Source organism: Cyclopterus lumpus, chromosome 12 (assembly GCF_009769545.1).
Source record: "Cyclopterus lumpus isolate fCycLum1 chromosome 12, fCycLum1.pri, whole genome shotgun sequence".
Taxonomy (NCBI): domain Eukaryota; kingdom Metazoa; phylum Chordata; class Actinopteri; order Perciformes; family Cyclopteridae; genus Cyclopterus; species Cyclopterus lumpus.
In genome coordinates, this window is record NC_046977.1 from 2572879 (window position 1) to 2585378 (window position 12500).

General features: G+C 47.5%; 1 protein-coding gene across 1 annotated transcript in view; it reads left to right on the plus strand.

Moving 5' to 3' along the window:
- pi4kaa (phosphatidylinositol 4-kinase, catalytic, alpha a) overlaps positions 1–12500 on the plus strand; it is a 24086-nt gene that overhangs the window by 11030 nt on the left and 556 nt on the right. Inside the window, exons 20-53 of the mRNA XM_034547067.1 lie at positions 57–165; positions 289–425; positions 511–644; positions 738–820; positions 904–974; positions 1463–1587; positions 1666–1747; positions 2098–2181; positions 2274–2363; positions 2446–2565; positions 2676–2768; positions 2875–3031; positions 3191–3318; positions 3398–3556; positions 3664–3815; positions 3894–4001; positions 4827–4954; positions 6324–6479; positions 7205–7284; positions 7376–7575; positions 7762–7849; positions 7930–8097; positions 8187–8240; positions 8320–8440; positions 9050–9179; positions 9271–9341; positions 9574–9646; positions 9824–10004; positions 10086–10190; positions 10887–11012; positions 11227–11347; positions 11462–11621; positions 11739–11828; positions 12086–12169. Of these exons, the coding sequence (XP_034402958.1) occupies positions 57–165; positions 289–425; positions 511–644; positions 738–820; positions 904–974; positions 1463–1587; positions 1666–1747; positions 2098–2181; positions 2274–2363; positions 2446–2565; positions 2676–2768; positions 2875–3031; positions 3191–3318; positions 3398–3556; positions 3664–3815; positions 3894–4001; positions 4827–4954; positions 6324–6479; positions 7205–7284; positions 7376–7575; positions 7762–7849; positions 7930–8097; positions 8187–8240; positions 8320–8440; positions 9050–9179; positions 9271–9341; positions 9574–9646; positions 9824–10004; positions 10086–10190; positions 10887–11012; positions 11227–11347; positions 11462–11621; positions 11739–11828; positions 12086–12169 (3968 nt within the window). The remainder of the gene's footprint in view (positions 1–56; positions 166–288; positions 426–510; positions 645–737; positions 821–903; positions 975–1462; positions 1588–1665; positions 1748–2097; positions 2182–2273; positions 2364–2445; positions 2566–2675; positions 2769–2874; positions 3032–3190; positions 3319–3397; positions 3557–3663; positions 3816–3893; positions 4002–4826; positions 4955–6323; positions 6480–7204; positions 7285–7375; positions 7576–7761; positions 7850–7929; positions 8098–8186; positions 8241–8319; positions 8441–9049; positions 9180–9270; positions 9342–9573; positions 9647–9823; positions 10005–10085; positions 10191–10886; positions 11013–11226; positions 11348–11461; positions 11622–11738; positions 11829–12085; positions 12170–12500) is intronic.

Consider the following 12500-nt stretch of genomic DNA (forward strand, 5'->3'; position numbering starts at 1 on the left):
ATTAAATAACACACTTTTAATAACCACATAGATGTTCTCTCTCTTCTTCCTGTCAGCTGACCAAGAGGTTGCCTCCGATTAAGGAAGCGAAGCCTCGTCTGCAGAAGCTCTTCAGGGACTTCTGGCTCTACTCCGTGGTCATGGGCTTCGCCGTGGAGGGCTCAGGTGCAGTAGCCCGAGAATCAGGGCGAACGCGTTCTCACTTTCAAACTGTGTCGTCAGCGTCTTGACCTCCTGTTTGACCTCCTGTTTGACCTCCTGTTTGACCTCCTGTTTGACCTCCTGCAGGCCTGTGGCCGGAGGAGTGGTACGAGGGCGTCTGCGAGATCGCCACCAAATCGCCGCTGCTCACGTTCCCCAGCGGGGAACCGCTACGCTCGGAGCTGCAGTACAACTCGGCGCTGAAGAACGACACCGTCACTCCGGTACGGCGGCACGAGGGGCGCGCACGAACGTGCACGAACGTGGGCGACCCCGCGGCTCACGGGTGGGTTTTGTTGTGCGTTTCAGGCGGAGCTGAACGACCTGCGCGGCACCATCATCAACCTGCTGGACCCGCCCCCGGAGGTGGCGGCTCTCATCAACAAGCTGGACTTTGCCATGTCCACGTATTTGCTGTCGGTTTACAGGCTGGAGTACATGAGGTACGCCGACGGTGTCCACGCCTCGCATGCCGGCGCCGTGCGTGTGGATTTCTTTTTTTAAATTCGACCTTTTTATCTGTTTTTTTTTTTTAGGATGCTGCGAGCTCTGGACTCGGACCGCTTTCAGGTCATGTTTCGATACTCTGAAGACAGAGCGATCCAGAAGGATAAATCTGGTGAGCAGAGCGAAGAGCCACACGAAACGGGCGGTGCTGCCTCTTTTATGATGTGCCTTCATATTTCGTGTGTTCCATTGCAGGCATGATGCAGTGTGTGATAGCCGTCAGCGACAAGGTCTTTGAGGTCTTCCTGCATATGATGGCTGAGAAGGTGAAGGAGATTTATTTTAACTCCCCTTTCAGGCACTGAACTGTCAAATTCCTTCTTTTTGTTCACCTTTGGCCCAAACAATCTGTATTGTGAGGTGTTCACAGAATATATTTAATGTCTGATGATGTGTGATGAAATCTGAATTGTTTGGAAAATAAAAAGATAAGTGCAGCACGTTAAAATATTTTACTGCAGTTCTTCATTCTGCCCCACGGGACCAAAAGATTAGCAGATTATTTTATTAATTTTTGAAAACCACAAGGTGCTCGATGCATCGTCACAATTATTTAATTAGTTGATTGACAGAAAAATAATCTGCAACTATTTTCAAAATCTGATGCAAAACATAAAAATCTGCAGCTTCTCAAATGTGACGATTTGCTGCTTTTTTTAAAAAACATCTTAAAACTTTTTCGACCGTTTTTTTTCGACAGACATTTCAAACTCGGACCCAACAATTAACGACATGTTGTCTTTTTTTTTTTAAGCCCAAAACCAAAGCCCACGAGGAGGAGCTGGAGCGCCACGCCCAGTTCCTGCTGGTCAACTTCAACCACATCCACAAGAGGATCCGCAGAGTCGCTGACAAATATCTATCCGGCCTGGCTGAGACGTGAGCATCGACCACTTCACTCTTCGGTGAACCGTGTTTTTAAAAGCGTGAGCGTCACCGCCGTGTTTCCGTCCCCAGCTTCCCTCACTTGTTGTGGAGCGGCCGCGTGCTGAGGACCATGCTGGACATCCTGCAGACGCTTTCCCTCTCGCTCAGCGCGGTGAGTCACGACGTCATCTTCACACTTCAGTAACTTCAAACGCTTCTCAGCCATAAAGTCCAATGGAAAAATTAATAAGGAAAGTTTTTAAATTGTGTCATTAATAAAACATTTAAAAAAAATGTTTTCATCAAATTTGAATAAATAAACTTAACAATTCTGAATATAGAATTTTTTTTTTTTTTTAAATGTCCCAACACAACGAACTGACATTAATTTTAACTTTAGACATTTACATCCTTTTTAAAAATATAATAATTTGTTATTGTGCTGGAGCTTCAGATTAATTTAAGCAGCATCATCTGTGTGCATCGGAGTCATTTAATAATGATGCTTATGCTCCATTGCAGGACATTCATAAAGACCCGCCGTACTACGACATCCCAGACACGCCGCACAGAATCACCGTCCCAGATACGTACGAAGCCAGAGAGGTACAGACGCTACATCGGGAAACAAATCCTCCTCCAGCTGTGTGTGTAAAAAGATTTTTCTTTTAAAAAAAACCCACATCTTTTCATTTTAGAGCATCGTGAAGGATTTTGCTGCACGTTGCGGGGAGATCCTGAAAGAGGCGATGAAGTGGGCGCCGTCCGTGACCAAATCCCACCTGCAGGTAAACACGGCGTCCCAACGCGAGTAAAACGAAGCCTCTGAAGGTACGAAGGTAACGTTGGTCGTTAACTGCCCTCTTTCAGGAGTACCTGAACAAGCACCAGAACTGGGTGTCGGGTCTCTCCCAGCACACCGGCCTGGCCATGGCCACAGAGAGCATCCTGCACTTCGCCGGCTACAACAGACAGAGCACGACTCTGGGGGTAGGTCGCCGACCTCTCGTAAACATTTACGGACTCGTACAGGTGCGTGAAGACGGCGGCGTTTTGTCCGAAAAGGGCCCAATAAAGTATTAATGTGTTTCCACCTGTAGTCCACCCAGCTGACCGAGAGGCCCTCCTGTGTGAAGAAGGACTACTCGAACTTCATGGCCTCCCTCAACCTCAGGAACAGATACGCCGGAGAGGTAGAACCACCAGATCTGTGTCTTGACGTCACAGTCAGATTAACGGCGTCTCCGGTGGGACGCGAACTTTGAACCCTCCGCTTCTCCGTCTCTTTCCTCTCTGCAGGTGTCGGGTATGATCCACTTCGCCCAGGCGGTTAAAGGACATTCCGACCTGAGCCGGCTGATGATCAGGCAGATGGGCGAGGCTCTGGACGCGGCGCAGCCCGAGGCCTTCACCGAGGCCATGTTCAAACTGGCCGCCTTGCTCATCAGCTCCAAAGGTCTCACTTCCTCTAACTCATGTGATTAAGCTTTTATTTTGAAGTGGCAATAGATGACTGCGTAACGAAAGCGGAGGCTCAACGCGTCGTTATAATATATGTAATTACGCATTGTGCGATCATTTAAAATGCCCTGGACTTCTTCTGTGGTGTCTCCAGAGTGCGACCCTCAGCTCCTGCACCACCTCTGCTGGTCTCCTCTCAAGATGTTCACGGCGCACGGCATGGAAACCTCCATCGCCTGCTGGGAGTGGCTGCTGGCGGCTCGCGTCGGAGTGGAAGTGCCGGTACGTAACATTTTGAAGTCATTTTTATGCATTCGTCCTCCCGACGTGCACTTTTTAAATCTCCTCCCCGTGTGCCTAGTTCATGCGTGAGATGGCGGGCGCCTGGCAGATGACCGTGGAGCTGAAGATGGGCTTGTTCTCCGACGCCAAGGTGGAGGCCGACCCTCTGGCCGCGTCGGAGGAAAGCCAGCCGATCCCCTGCCCTCCCGACGTCACGCCTCACCACATCTGGATCGAGGTCGGGACGGGGGAAACCACATTCTGCCCGTTCGTATCGATCGCCTCCTCCTCCTATTGGTTCCTCTCATGCCGGCCCCCCCCCCCTCCCTTCTGTTCTTTCTCCAGTTTCTCGTCCAGCGGTTTGAGATAGCGAAGTATTCCAGCGCCGACCAAGTGGAGATCTTTGGCAGTTTGCTGCAGCGCTCGCTGTCGCTCAACGTCGGCGGGGCGAAGAGCAGCTTGAACCGCCACGTCGCCGCCATCGGTCCTCGCTTCAGGTCCGTAAAGTTAAACATGTGGATCCTTTCACTTACGTCCCTGTTCTTGTGTGTAATAAACTCCTCTGTGCGCCTCAGGCTGCTGACTCTGGGTCTGTCTCTGCTGCACTCTGACGTCCTCACCAATTCAACGGTCAGAAATGTGCTCCGAGAGAAGATTTATTCTACGGCCTTCGATTACTTCAGGTAACGACTTCGACCCATCAATTAATGTGGTTTTTCATTATTATTATTTTTATAATTTAGTGCACACAATATCAGAAAACTGTGTAAAATGTCCCGGAGTTTGAGGGGATGACTTCATAGTTCTTGTTTTTTCCAAAAACAACCCAAAGGAACAAATGATGGAAAGTAGAATTAGTACTTATTGAGAAATGTTAGCGCGCTGATGCATTAAAATAAGATGGTGAACAACACGTCAACATGTTAGCGTGCTGACGTTAGCGTCCTGACGTTAGCGTCCTGACGTTAGCGTCCTGACGTTAGCGTCCCGACGTTAGCGTCCCGACGTTAGCGTCCCGACGTTAGCGTGCCGACGTTAGCGTGCTGACGTTAGCGTGCTGACGTTAGCGTGCTGACGTTAGCGTTTAATTGTACAATTTAGTAAAAACTCACTTTTTATTTCTGACCTGCCAGTTAAAAAACATTGTTGACTTATTTCTCTCTCTCTATACATATATATATATATATATATATATATATGTATATATATATATATATATATATATACAATAATTTGTATAAAATCAATACATACACCTACATATGTAGTTTATTTGTTTAGCACATTTCAACAACAAGATGATTCAAAGTGCTTCACGTAAAACCATTAAAAGCATACAAACATAATGCAAATGAAAACAAGATTTAAAAAACAATTAAGAACATTCACAAAAACATTAAAAAGCTAAAAAAAACATATAGAATAAAGGTCGCCGCGCAGAAATAAAATGCAGTAGCGAGAATCTGGTTCAATTAAAGTCAATTAAAGTGATGATTCAACCCCCCCAGTGCTCCTCCAAAGTTTCCCACCCAAGGGGACAAGTCTCTCCGCGAGGACATCAGCATCATCATCCGTTTCTACGCCAGCATCCTGTCCGACAAGAAGTACCTGGCGGCGTGCCACCTGGTGCCACCCGGTGAGCTTGGTACTACCCCGGCCCCGAGCACGCTCTCTGCCGGGATATTCGGATCGCTTATCGTGTCCAGCACTTCTCCGATTTCTCTCTTAAGTAAGCCTAAAGCGCTGCAGCTCGCGCTGCAGGGGGCGCTGCAGGGGGCGCTGCAGGGGGCATGCTTTTTCCCACGCGTGGCAAATCTGACGCTGTCCGTCCTCACGATGCTGCGGATAGATCCCGTTATCTATCGACCAACACGTTATGAACTCGGCTTATTATTTCTTATTTCTCTCTCTCTCGATGTTCTTTTCTTGGTCCTTCTTATTTCCCCTTTTTTTTTTATTCCTCTTTCTCCTCCTTCTATATCTTCCTTCTCACACCTTTTTTTTTTTACAATCAATCTGTTTTCTATCCTCAAAGTCAAAGTGATGTTTTAGACGCGTGTTTGTATGAGGTACTTGTACATCGTCATCAGAGTATTACTGCAGTACATGAAGCAAAGTACTTGACGTAGGCCTAAAATAGTCGATATCAGTTTAAGTGTACATTATATTTATAATATTTTCACCTCCTTTACCGTTCTTTGCTCTCTTTCTTTGCTCTCTTCAAAGACTCCATTGATGAAAACATTGGTTTAACAACTCGGAGCTCAGGAGCTGCTGGAGTTAGTTTGTGTTATTGTTTGACTTTATGGGATGTGAGTGTCCAAATATCATAAATAAACCAACGGACGGAGCATCTGCCTTGTTCTGTGAGTTTAAATGTTTTTGTGAATGCAGTCTGGTGTCTACTGCAGTAAAACCTCATACAACTCCAACTTCTAAACATCCAAACTGTCCCTGAAAGCATCTGTGAGGAAAAGCGCAAATTTGCCATCCGCGTTAAGACGCATGATAATTCATCATGTCAGCCCCCCCCCCCCCCCCCCCCTTTCCATCCGCCCCTTCAGATTTTCAAAAGAAGAAACTACAAGTTCAAAAAAAAGAAAAAGAAATGTTTTTTCTTCCACCCCAGAAAATCTCCTCTCCCCTTCATTCCCGACGACCCCGAGAAAAGAATTCTCTCATTCTCATTCTCATCAACGCGCTTCAGGTAGACGAGTCCTCTAACCGCTGATCCTGGATCTGATTAATCAACTTCATGAAATAATATCTGACCCAGTATCAGTGGTTCAAGACAACTCCTACCTCCATGTAAATCCTGCTTTTCAAACGCCTGCCGCAGCTCATCTCCGAGGCTCCTCATCATCGTCGACCGTCTTGTGGATGTTTTTTTATTTCTTATTTCTTTAAGGACACCTCCACCTTTTCTCTCGCTCACATTCGTACCCGTCTTGAGTCCGCCGCTCGTGTCTCTTTGGCAAACTGACTCTGTACCGTGTGTGAAACAGACAACCAGGACCCGTCCCTGAACAGCCTGTCGGTGATGAACGCCGCCGACCTCCGGGGCAACGCGGACTCCAGCGCTCGCTCCCAGCAGAGCAGCCAAGGGTGGATCAACACGTACCCGCTGTCCAGCGGCATGTCCACCACGTCCAAGAAATCAGGTACCGCCCACTTTCAGCATGTTGACCGCGAGCACACGGAGACGAGTTCAAGGTCACCTGGTTTTATTAACGCTAGAAACGGTCTTTTTGCTTATAGTGATGTCTGTGTGGTCTTCAAACGCACAATAACTCCTAAAAGTCTTGAAATCGTAAAAAATAAAACTACAGATTTTCCTCAAATTTGAATAAACTTACAAAGCTTTCTGCTGCTTTTATTTATTTATTTATTTATATATATTTATATTAAAATCTTGCCACACTTGCTTATTCTGAGACAAATACATTTGGCAGCGATGATCGTCAGTCCGCATTTCTGCAGAATTTGCCCAAGGGAATTACCCACAATTCATAGCGTTGGGACGTTAAACACGGGTGATACTAGTGGAAGATAAAAAAAGGAAATGAAGAGCATGAAACCTTAAGGATTTAAAGTAATTATTAATGTTGTTATTGAAAAACTAACACGTAAATAGATTATTTAACAATATTCCTCTACAATTGTACATAAAATGTACGTGAAGTGCTGTCCGATCCGTATTTATGTTATTCGGACCCCTCGTAGCCTCTCAGGCTGAAACCATTCAACAGGTAACGTCCATTAAAGTCCCCGAGGGGATCAAGGATCAGGGATCAGGGTTTAGAGGTTTAGAGGGGGGGTTTGGATTTGGGCTGAAGACGTTAAACTCCATGTTTTTGACTGCCTGTCCCTCTTGTCCTCATCTCAGGGACGTCCAAGAAGAGCAACAGAGGGACGCAGCTCCACAAGTACTACATGAAACGCAGGACTCTGCTGCTGGCCTTACTGGTGAGGGATGAAGACGAATGAAGACGATGACGATGATGACAATGATGAGTTCCTGGTTTTAACTCTCCCCCCCCCCCCCCCCCCCCCCCAGGCCAGTGAGATCGAGCGCCTGACGACGTGGTACAACCCGCTCTCCACCCAGGAGCTGGCCATCGCCACGGAGCAGTCGGTGGAGACCAGCATCGCCAACTGGAGGTCCAAATACATCAGCCTGACCGAGAAGCAGTGGAAGGACAACGTCAACCTGGCCTGGGGCATCGCGCCCTACCTGGCGATGCAGCTGCCCACCAGGTCGCCACAGGCCCCCCCCCCCCCCCCTTTCTTTTTCTATTCATTCTGTTTTAAAGCCGGTATTTCTGCACAATGGCAGATAAAGATGCATTAATACTATATGTATTATATATTTGTAGAATTTATATTTCTGTATTTCAGCCACTGAAAAATACTGCCTGTTGATTGGTTATTTATGGTTTCCAGGTTTAAGAACGACGCCATTGTAGCTGAAGTGACCCGGCTGGTGAGACTGGACCCCGGAGCCGTGAGTGACGTACCTGAGGCCGTCAAGGTGAGTGTGTGTGTGGGTGTCTGTGTGTGTGTGTGTGTGTGTGTGGATTCACATTTTCCCTCATGCTTTTTACCTCCTAGTTCCTGGTGACGTGGCACACTATCGACGCCGACTCTCCCGAGCTGAGCCACATCCTGTGCTGGGCCCCGGCGGACCCCCCCACCGGCCTGTCCTACTTCAGCAGCATGTACCCTCCTCATCCTCTCACCGCTCAGTACGGCGTCAAAGTGCTGCGCTCCTTTCCCCCGGTAAGTCGCAACGCTCGCGGGCGGCAGACTTTAGAAAAAAGTCCCGGCTCTCGTTAACGTTTTTTTTTCTTCCCTTTCTCTCTCGGCAGGACGCCATCTTGTTCTACATCCCTCAGATTGTTCAGGCGCTCCGTTACGACAAGGTGAGCACGAACCCGCGAGAGCTTAAAACGATCGTTTGTGAGGCGGCGGCGCTAAACTCTGCCTCTCTGTGCCGCTCAGATGGGCTACGTGAGGGAGTACATCCTGTGGGCGGCCCAGAAGTCTCAGCTCCTCGCCCACCAGTTCATCTGGAACATGAAGACCAACATCTTCATGGACGAGGAGGGGCACCAGAAGGACCGTGAGTGGAGACGCCCCCCGGTGCCGCACGCCAGATCAGAGCTTCACGCTATTCACGCGTTTTGAGGATTTTTACAAAGACGCACAATTTGTTTTAGACGCTTTTTTTAGAAGAAAAACACGACGCTCGTGCTTTGGATGCAGCTCAAACGGCGTGTCGGGGAGCGGCCGTTGGTCTTTTTCTTGCAGGCTGTCGAGTAGCAGAACCAGGTTGAGAAAAAAAAAGGGGGGGGGGACATTTTAATCTGGGGGGAATAAGAGGAGAATTGTGACCTTAAAATCTCAGGTAAACATGCATTAGTAGAGAATATGTGAAATATATATAATTTAAAAAAAAAGTTCTATGGATCTGTTTTTAAAAATCCGACTTTGTTCAATAAGAAGAGTGACGCGTGTGCAGGATGTGATACTTTTTTTATAAATCACGGGGAAACCTTCAACCGTTGATGGAACGTTGAATATTTGAAACGTCCTTCAATCACAAATACAGACGCGCGGTTTCTTTTCTTTCGAGCAGTAAGTTTCTCCGTGTTCGTCTTTTTTTCCGTATTAATGTAAAAATGGTATCGTCTAAACTGCACTAAATCAATGATGTCATTGCATGACGTAGCCGACATCGGGGAGCTGCTGGAGCAGATGGTGGAGGAGATCACGGGCTCTCTGTCGGGTCCGGCCAAAGACTTCTACCAGCGAGAGTTTGACTTCTTCAACAAGATCACCAACGTGTCGGCCATCCTCAAGTAAACACGCCGCTCGCCCGTCAGCCGAGAAGGGAACGGTTTCTTTTTGGGCTGAAAACGTAAACGCTGGTTCGTGGTTTTTGTCTTGCAGGCCGGTTCCAAAGGGAGAGGAGAGGAAGAGGGCCTGTCTCAAAGCTCTGTCGGACATCAAGGTCCAGCCAGGTGAACACAGCACACAGTGAAACACACACATATATATATATATATATATATATATATATATATATATATATATATATATATCATCCATTATAATCGACTGAAGCTGCTCATCTATATATTTCATGTTTTTCTTCCATAGATTGAGGGTTTCTGATTGTATACATCACCAACGTTTTGAGTCCATTTTTTAAATGTGACGTCATCGTGAGTCTCTCACCTTGTTGTTTTTCAGGCTGTTACCTGCCGAGTAACCCTGAAGCCATCGTGCTGGACATCGACTACAAGTCTGGAACTCCCATGCAGAGGTAAAAGAGGGGAGGGCACATTAGAGTTACTGGACCACGTACATTAAGAACCTTTTATGTGAAGACCCAACATCAAAACCTACATACATATATTCATAATAAATGACTTGCATGAAAGCAGAAATCATGTGATAGGCCAACGTAGACCATTTGACCCAATATAACTTCGATCCGCAGCGCCGCCAAGGCGCCCTACCTGGCCAAGTTCAAGGTGAAGCGCTGCGGGGTGAGCGAGCTGGAGAAGGAGGGCCTCCGCTGCCCGTCGGACTCGCTGGACGACGGGGACGAGAATCCGGACGGGTCACGCAGGATTTGCTGGCAGGCGGCCATCTTTAAAGTGGGAGACGACTGCAGACAGGTACGGAGCTCATTGGCTGGGGAGGAGTCTTCTCCTGTGATCCTTTCTTTTAAAATGTAAATGTTCTTTTCTTTTATCCAGGACATGCTCGCTCTGCAGATCATCGGGCTCTTTAAGAATATTTTCCAGCTGGTCGGCCTGGACCTGTTTGTCTTCCCCTACCGAGTGGTGGCCACCGCACCGGGGGTAAGACTTCCTGTCCCGTGACTCCACATCTGGTCTTCTGTCTCTCCCGTTAGGTTCATTGTTTTGTGGTTCGTTTCCCAAAAGTTATGATGACATACAAGCATGACAATTCACGGCTTTACGCCAGGAAGTTAAATTACATTTTATTTGTATAGCCCAATATCAAACTTTGTATAGAAGTCTATGCTTCATGTGTTAAAGCTGCATTCTCTCTACTGACCACCAGGAGGCGACTCCTCTGGTTGTATAGAAGTCTATGCTTCATGTGTTCAAGCTGCATTCTCTCTCCTGACCACCAGGGGGCGACTCCTCTGGTTGTATAGAAGTTTTGGTCTCAATCTCTAGTTTCAAGCCTTCTTCAAAAAAGCACAATGTTCATTTAGTAAATTATGATCATTTAGAGTCAAACAGACCATAAAGCAGGGGATGCTTTAGGGGCGGGGCTACACGGTGATTGACAGGTCGACACCAGAGACGTATACGGCGTCTCTACGTCGCTCCTCTTCAGTCCTAATATGGTCACTTCCTGTTCACTGGTTGCGAAAACTCCCAAGATGGCGACGGCCAAAACGCAGAAGTCGAGGCTTCAAAACCGCAAACCGACGGGTGACGTGTTTAAACCTCCCGTCAGTCACAACCTGAAAAGCAGTGGACGGGATTATATACTTGATTATGTGTTCTTATGGTCGTCCTCAGTGTGGCGTGATCGAGTGCATCCCAGACTGCAAGTCCAGAGACCAACTGGGCCGGCAGACGGACTTCGGGATGTACGATTACTTCAGAAACCAGTACGGCGACGAGTCCACCCTGGCCTTCCAGAAGGTGGGCGGACTCCATTTTTAAAGATGTTATCATAAATCATTCAATAATTTGAAACATGAAACGTAATTGTAATTGTTTGCCTCCACACATCTTGGACTTTTAAATGAAACGAATCCCCTCCTGCAGTTCATCTCCGGTGACGTCACAAACATCGCTATGGTTACCACGATCGCTGCAGACGTTCACCGCGGTCTTCTGTGTCTCCTCTCCGCAGGCTCGCTACAACTTCATCCGCAGCATGGCCGCCTACAGCCTCCTGCTGTTCCTGCTGCAGATCAAAGACCGACACAACGGCAACATCATGCTGGACAGCAAGGGCCACCTCATCCACATAGGTGTGTGTGTGTGTGTGTGGGGGGGGGGGGGGGGGGGGGGGGGGGGGGAGGAGCTTTACGTCTATGAGATGACGTTACAGCCCACCTTGTTTGTTTGTGTTTTGTTTTTCGCAGACTTCGGCTTCATGTTCGAGAGCTCTCCTGGAGGAAACCTGGGCTGGGAGCCGGACATCAAGCTGACCGACGAGATGGTGATGATCATGGGAGGCAAGATGGAGGCCACGCCCTTCAAGTGGTTCATGGAGATGTGCGTCCGAGGATACCTGGCTGTACGGTGAGGGAAAAGGCTTCCGTGGGTTCCTTCCTCCACACGGATAAACTTTTTTCCGCGTGACTTCATTAAACTTTTGTTGTTGTTTTGTTTGTTTGTTTTCCCTCTCCGAACACGAAGGCCCTACATGGACGCCGTGGTCTCTCTCGTGACCCTCATGCTGGACACTGGACTGCCGTGCTTCAGAGGGCAAACCATCAAACTCCTCAAGTACGTCTGCAACCTTTAATACTGTTTAAATACTATTAAACATCCAGCTAGCAGGTCCACACCGTTGGAGACAGACGTTTCCCTCAGAGACCAAAAACAGAGCTAAAAGGGGGAGAATGCTGTCGATGTCGTTTGTCTTGTTGCTCTGCATCTGTTGTCGTTGTTGTTTACTGCATTTTCTCCTGCCTGAAAATCTATACGAATGCAGCTTTTTTAAAATATATATTTTTCGTCTATTTTTTTTTTTCTTTTATCAGAGGGCGGTTTAATCCTCAAATGAGTGAGAAGGAAGCGGCAGCGTTCATCATCAAAGTCATCCAAAGCTGTTTCCTCAGCAGCAGGTGTGTGAACGTCTCTCCCGTCTCGGCCCTCGTACACAGATACTGCTTCGTTGATTCTTTTTTAAAATGGATATTTTCCTCCTAAAATTAAGTTTTCTGGTTGCAAAAAAAATACACGGTGGGTAACGGTCTCTATTAGACGGTTTATCCCTGAACCTCAGCATCACATAATGAGATGAAACAACACACCAGAGTGTGAGTTAAAGGTTTAAGACCCGGAAGCAAAGGATGGATTTATATATGGATTTATATTATATGGATTTAAATAACTAACATTGTGCCCCATCCTGCTCCAGCTTTATCCTCCCAGACCCACGAGTTCAGACTGACG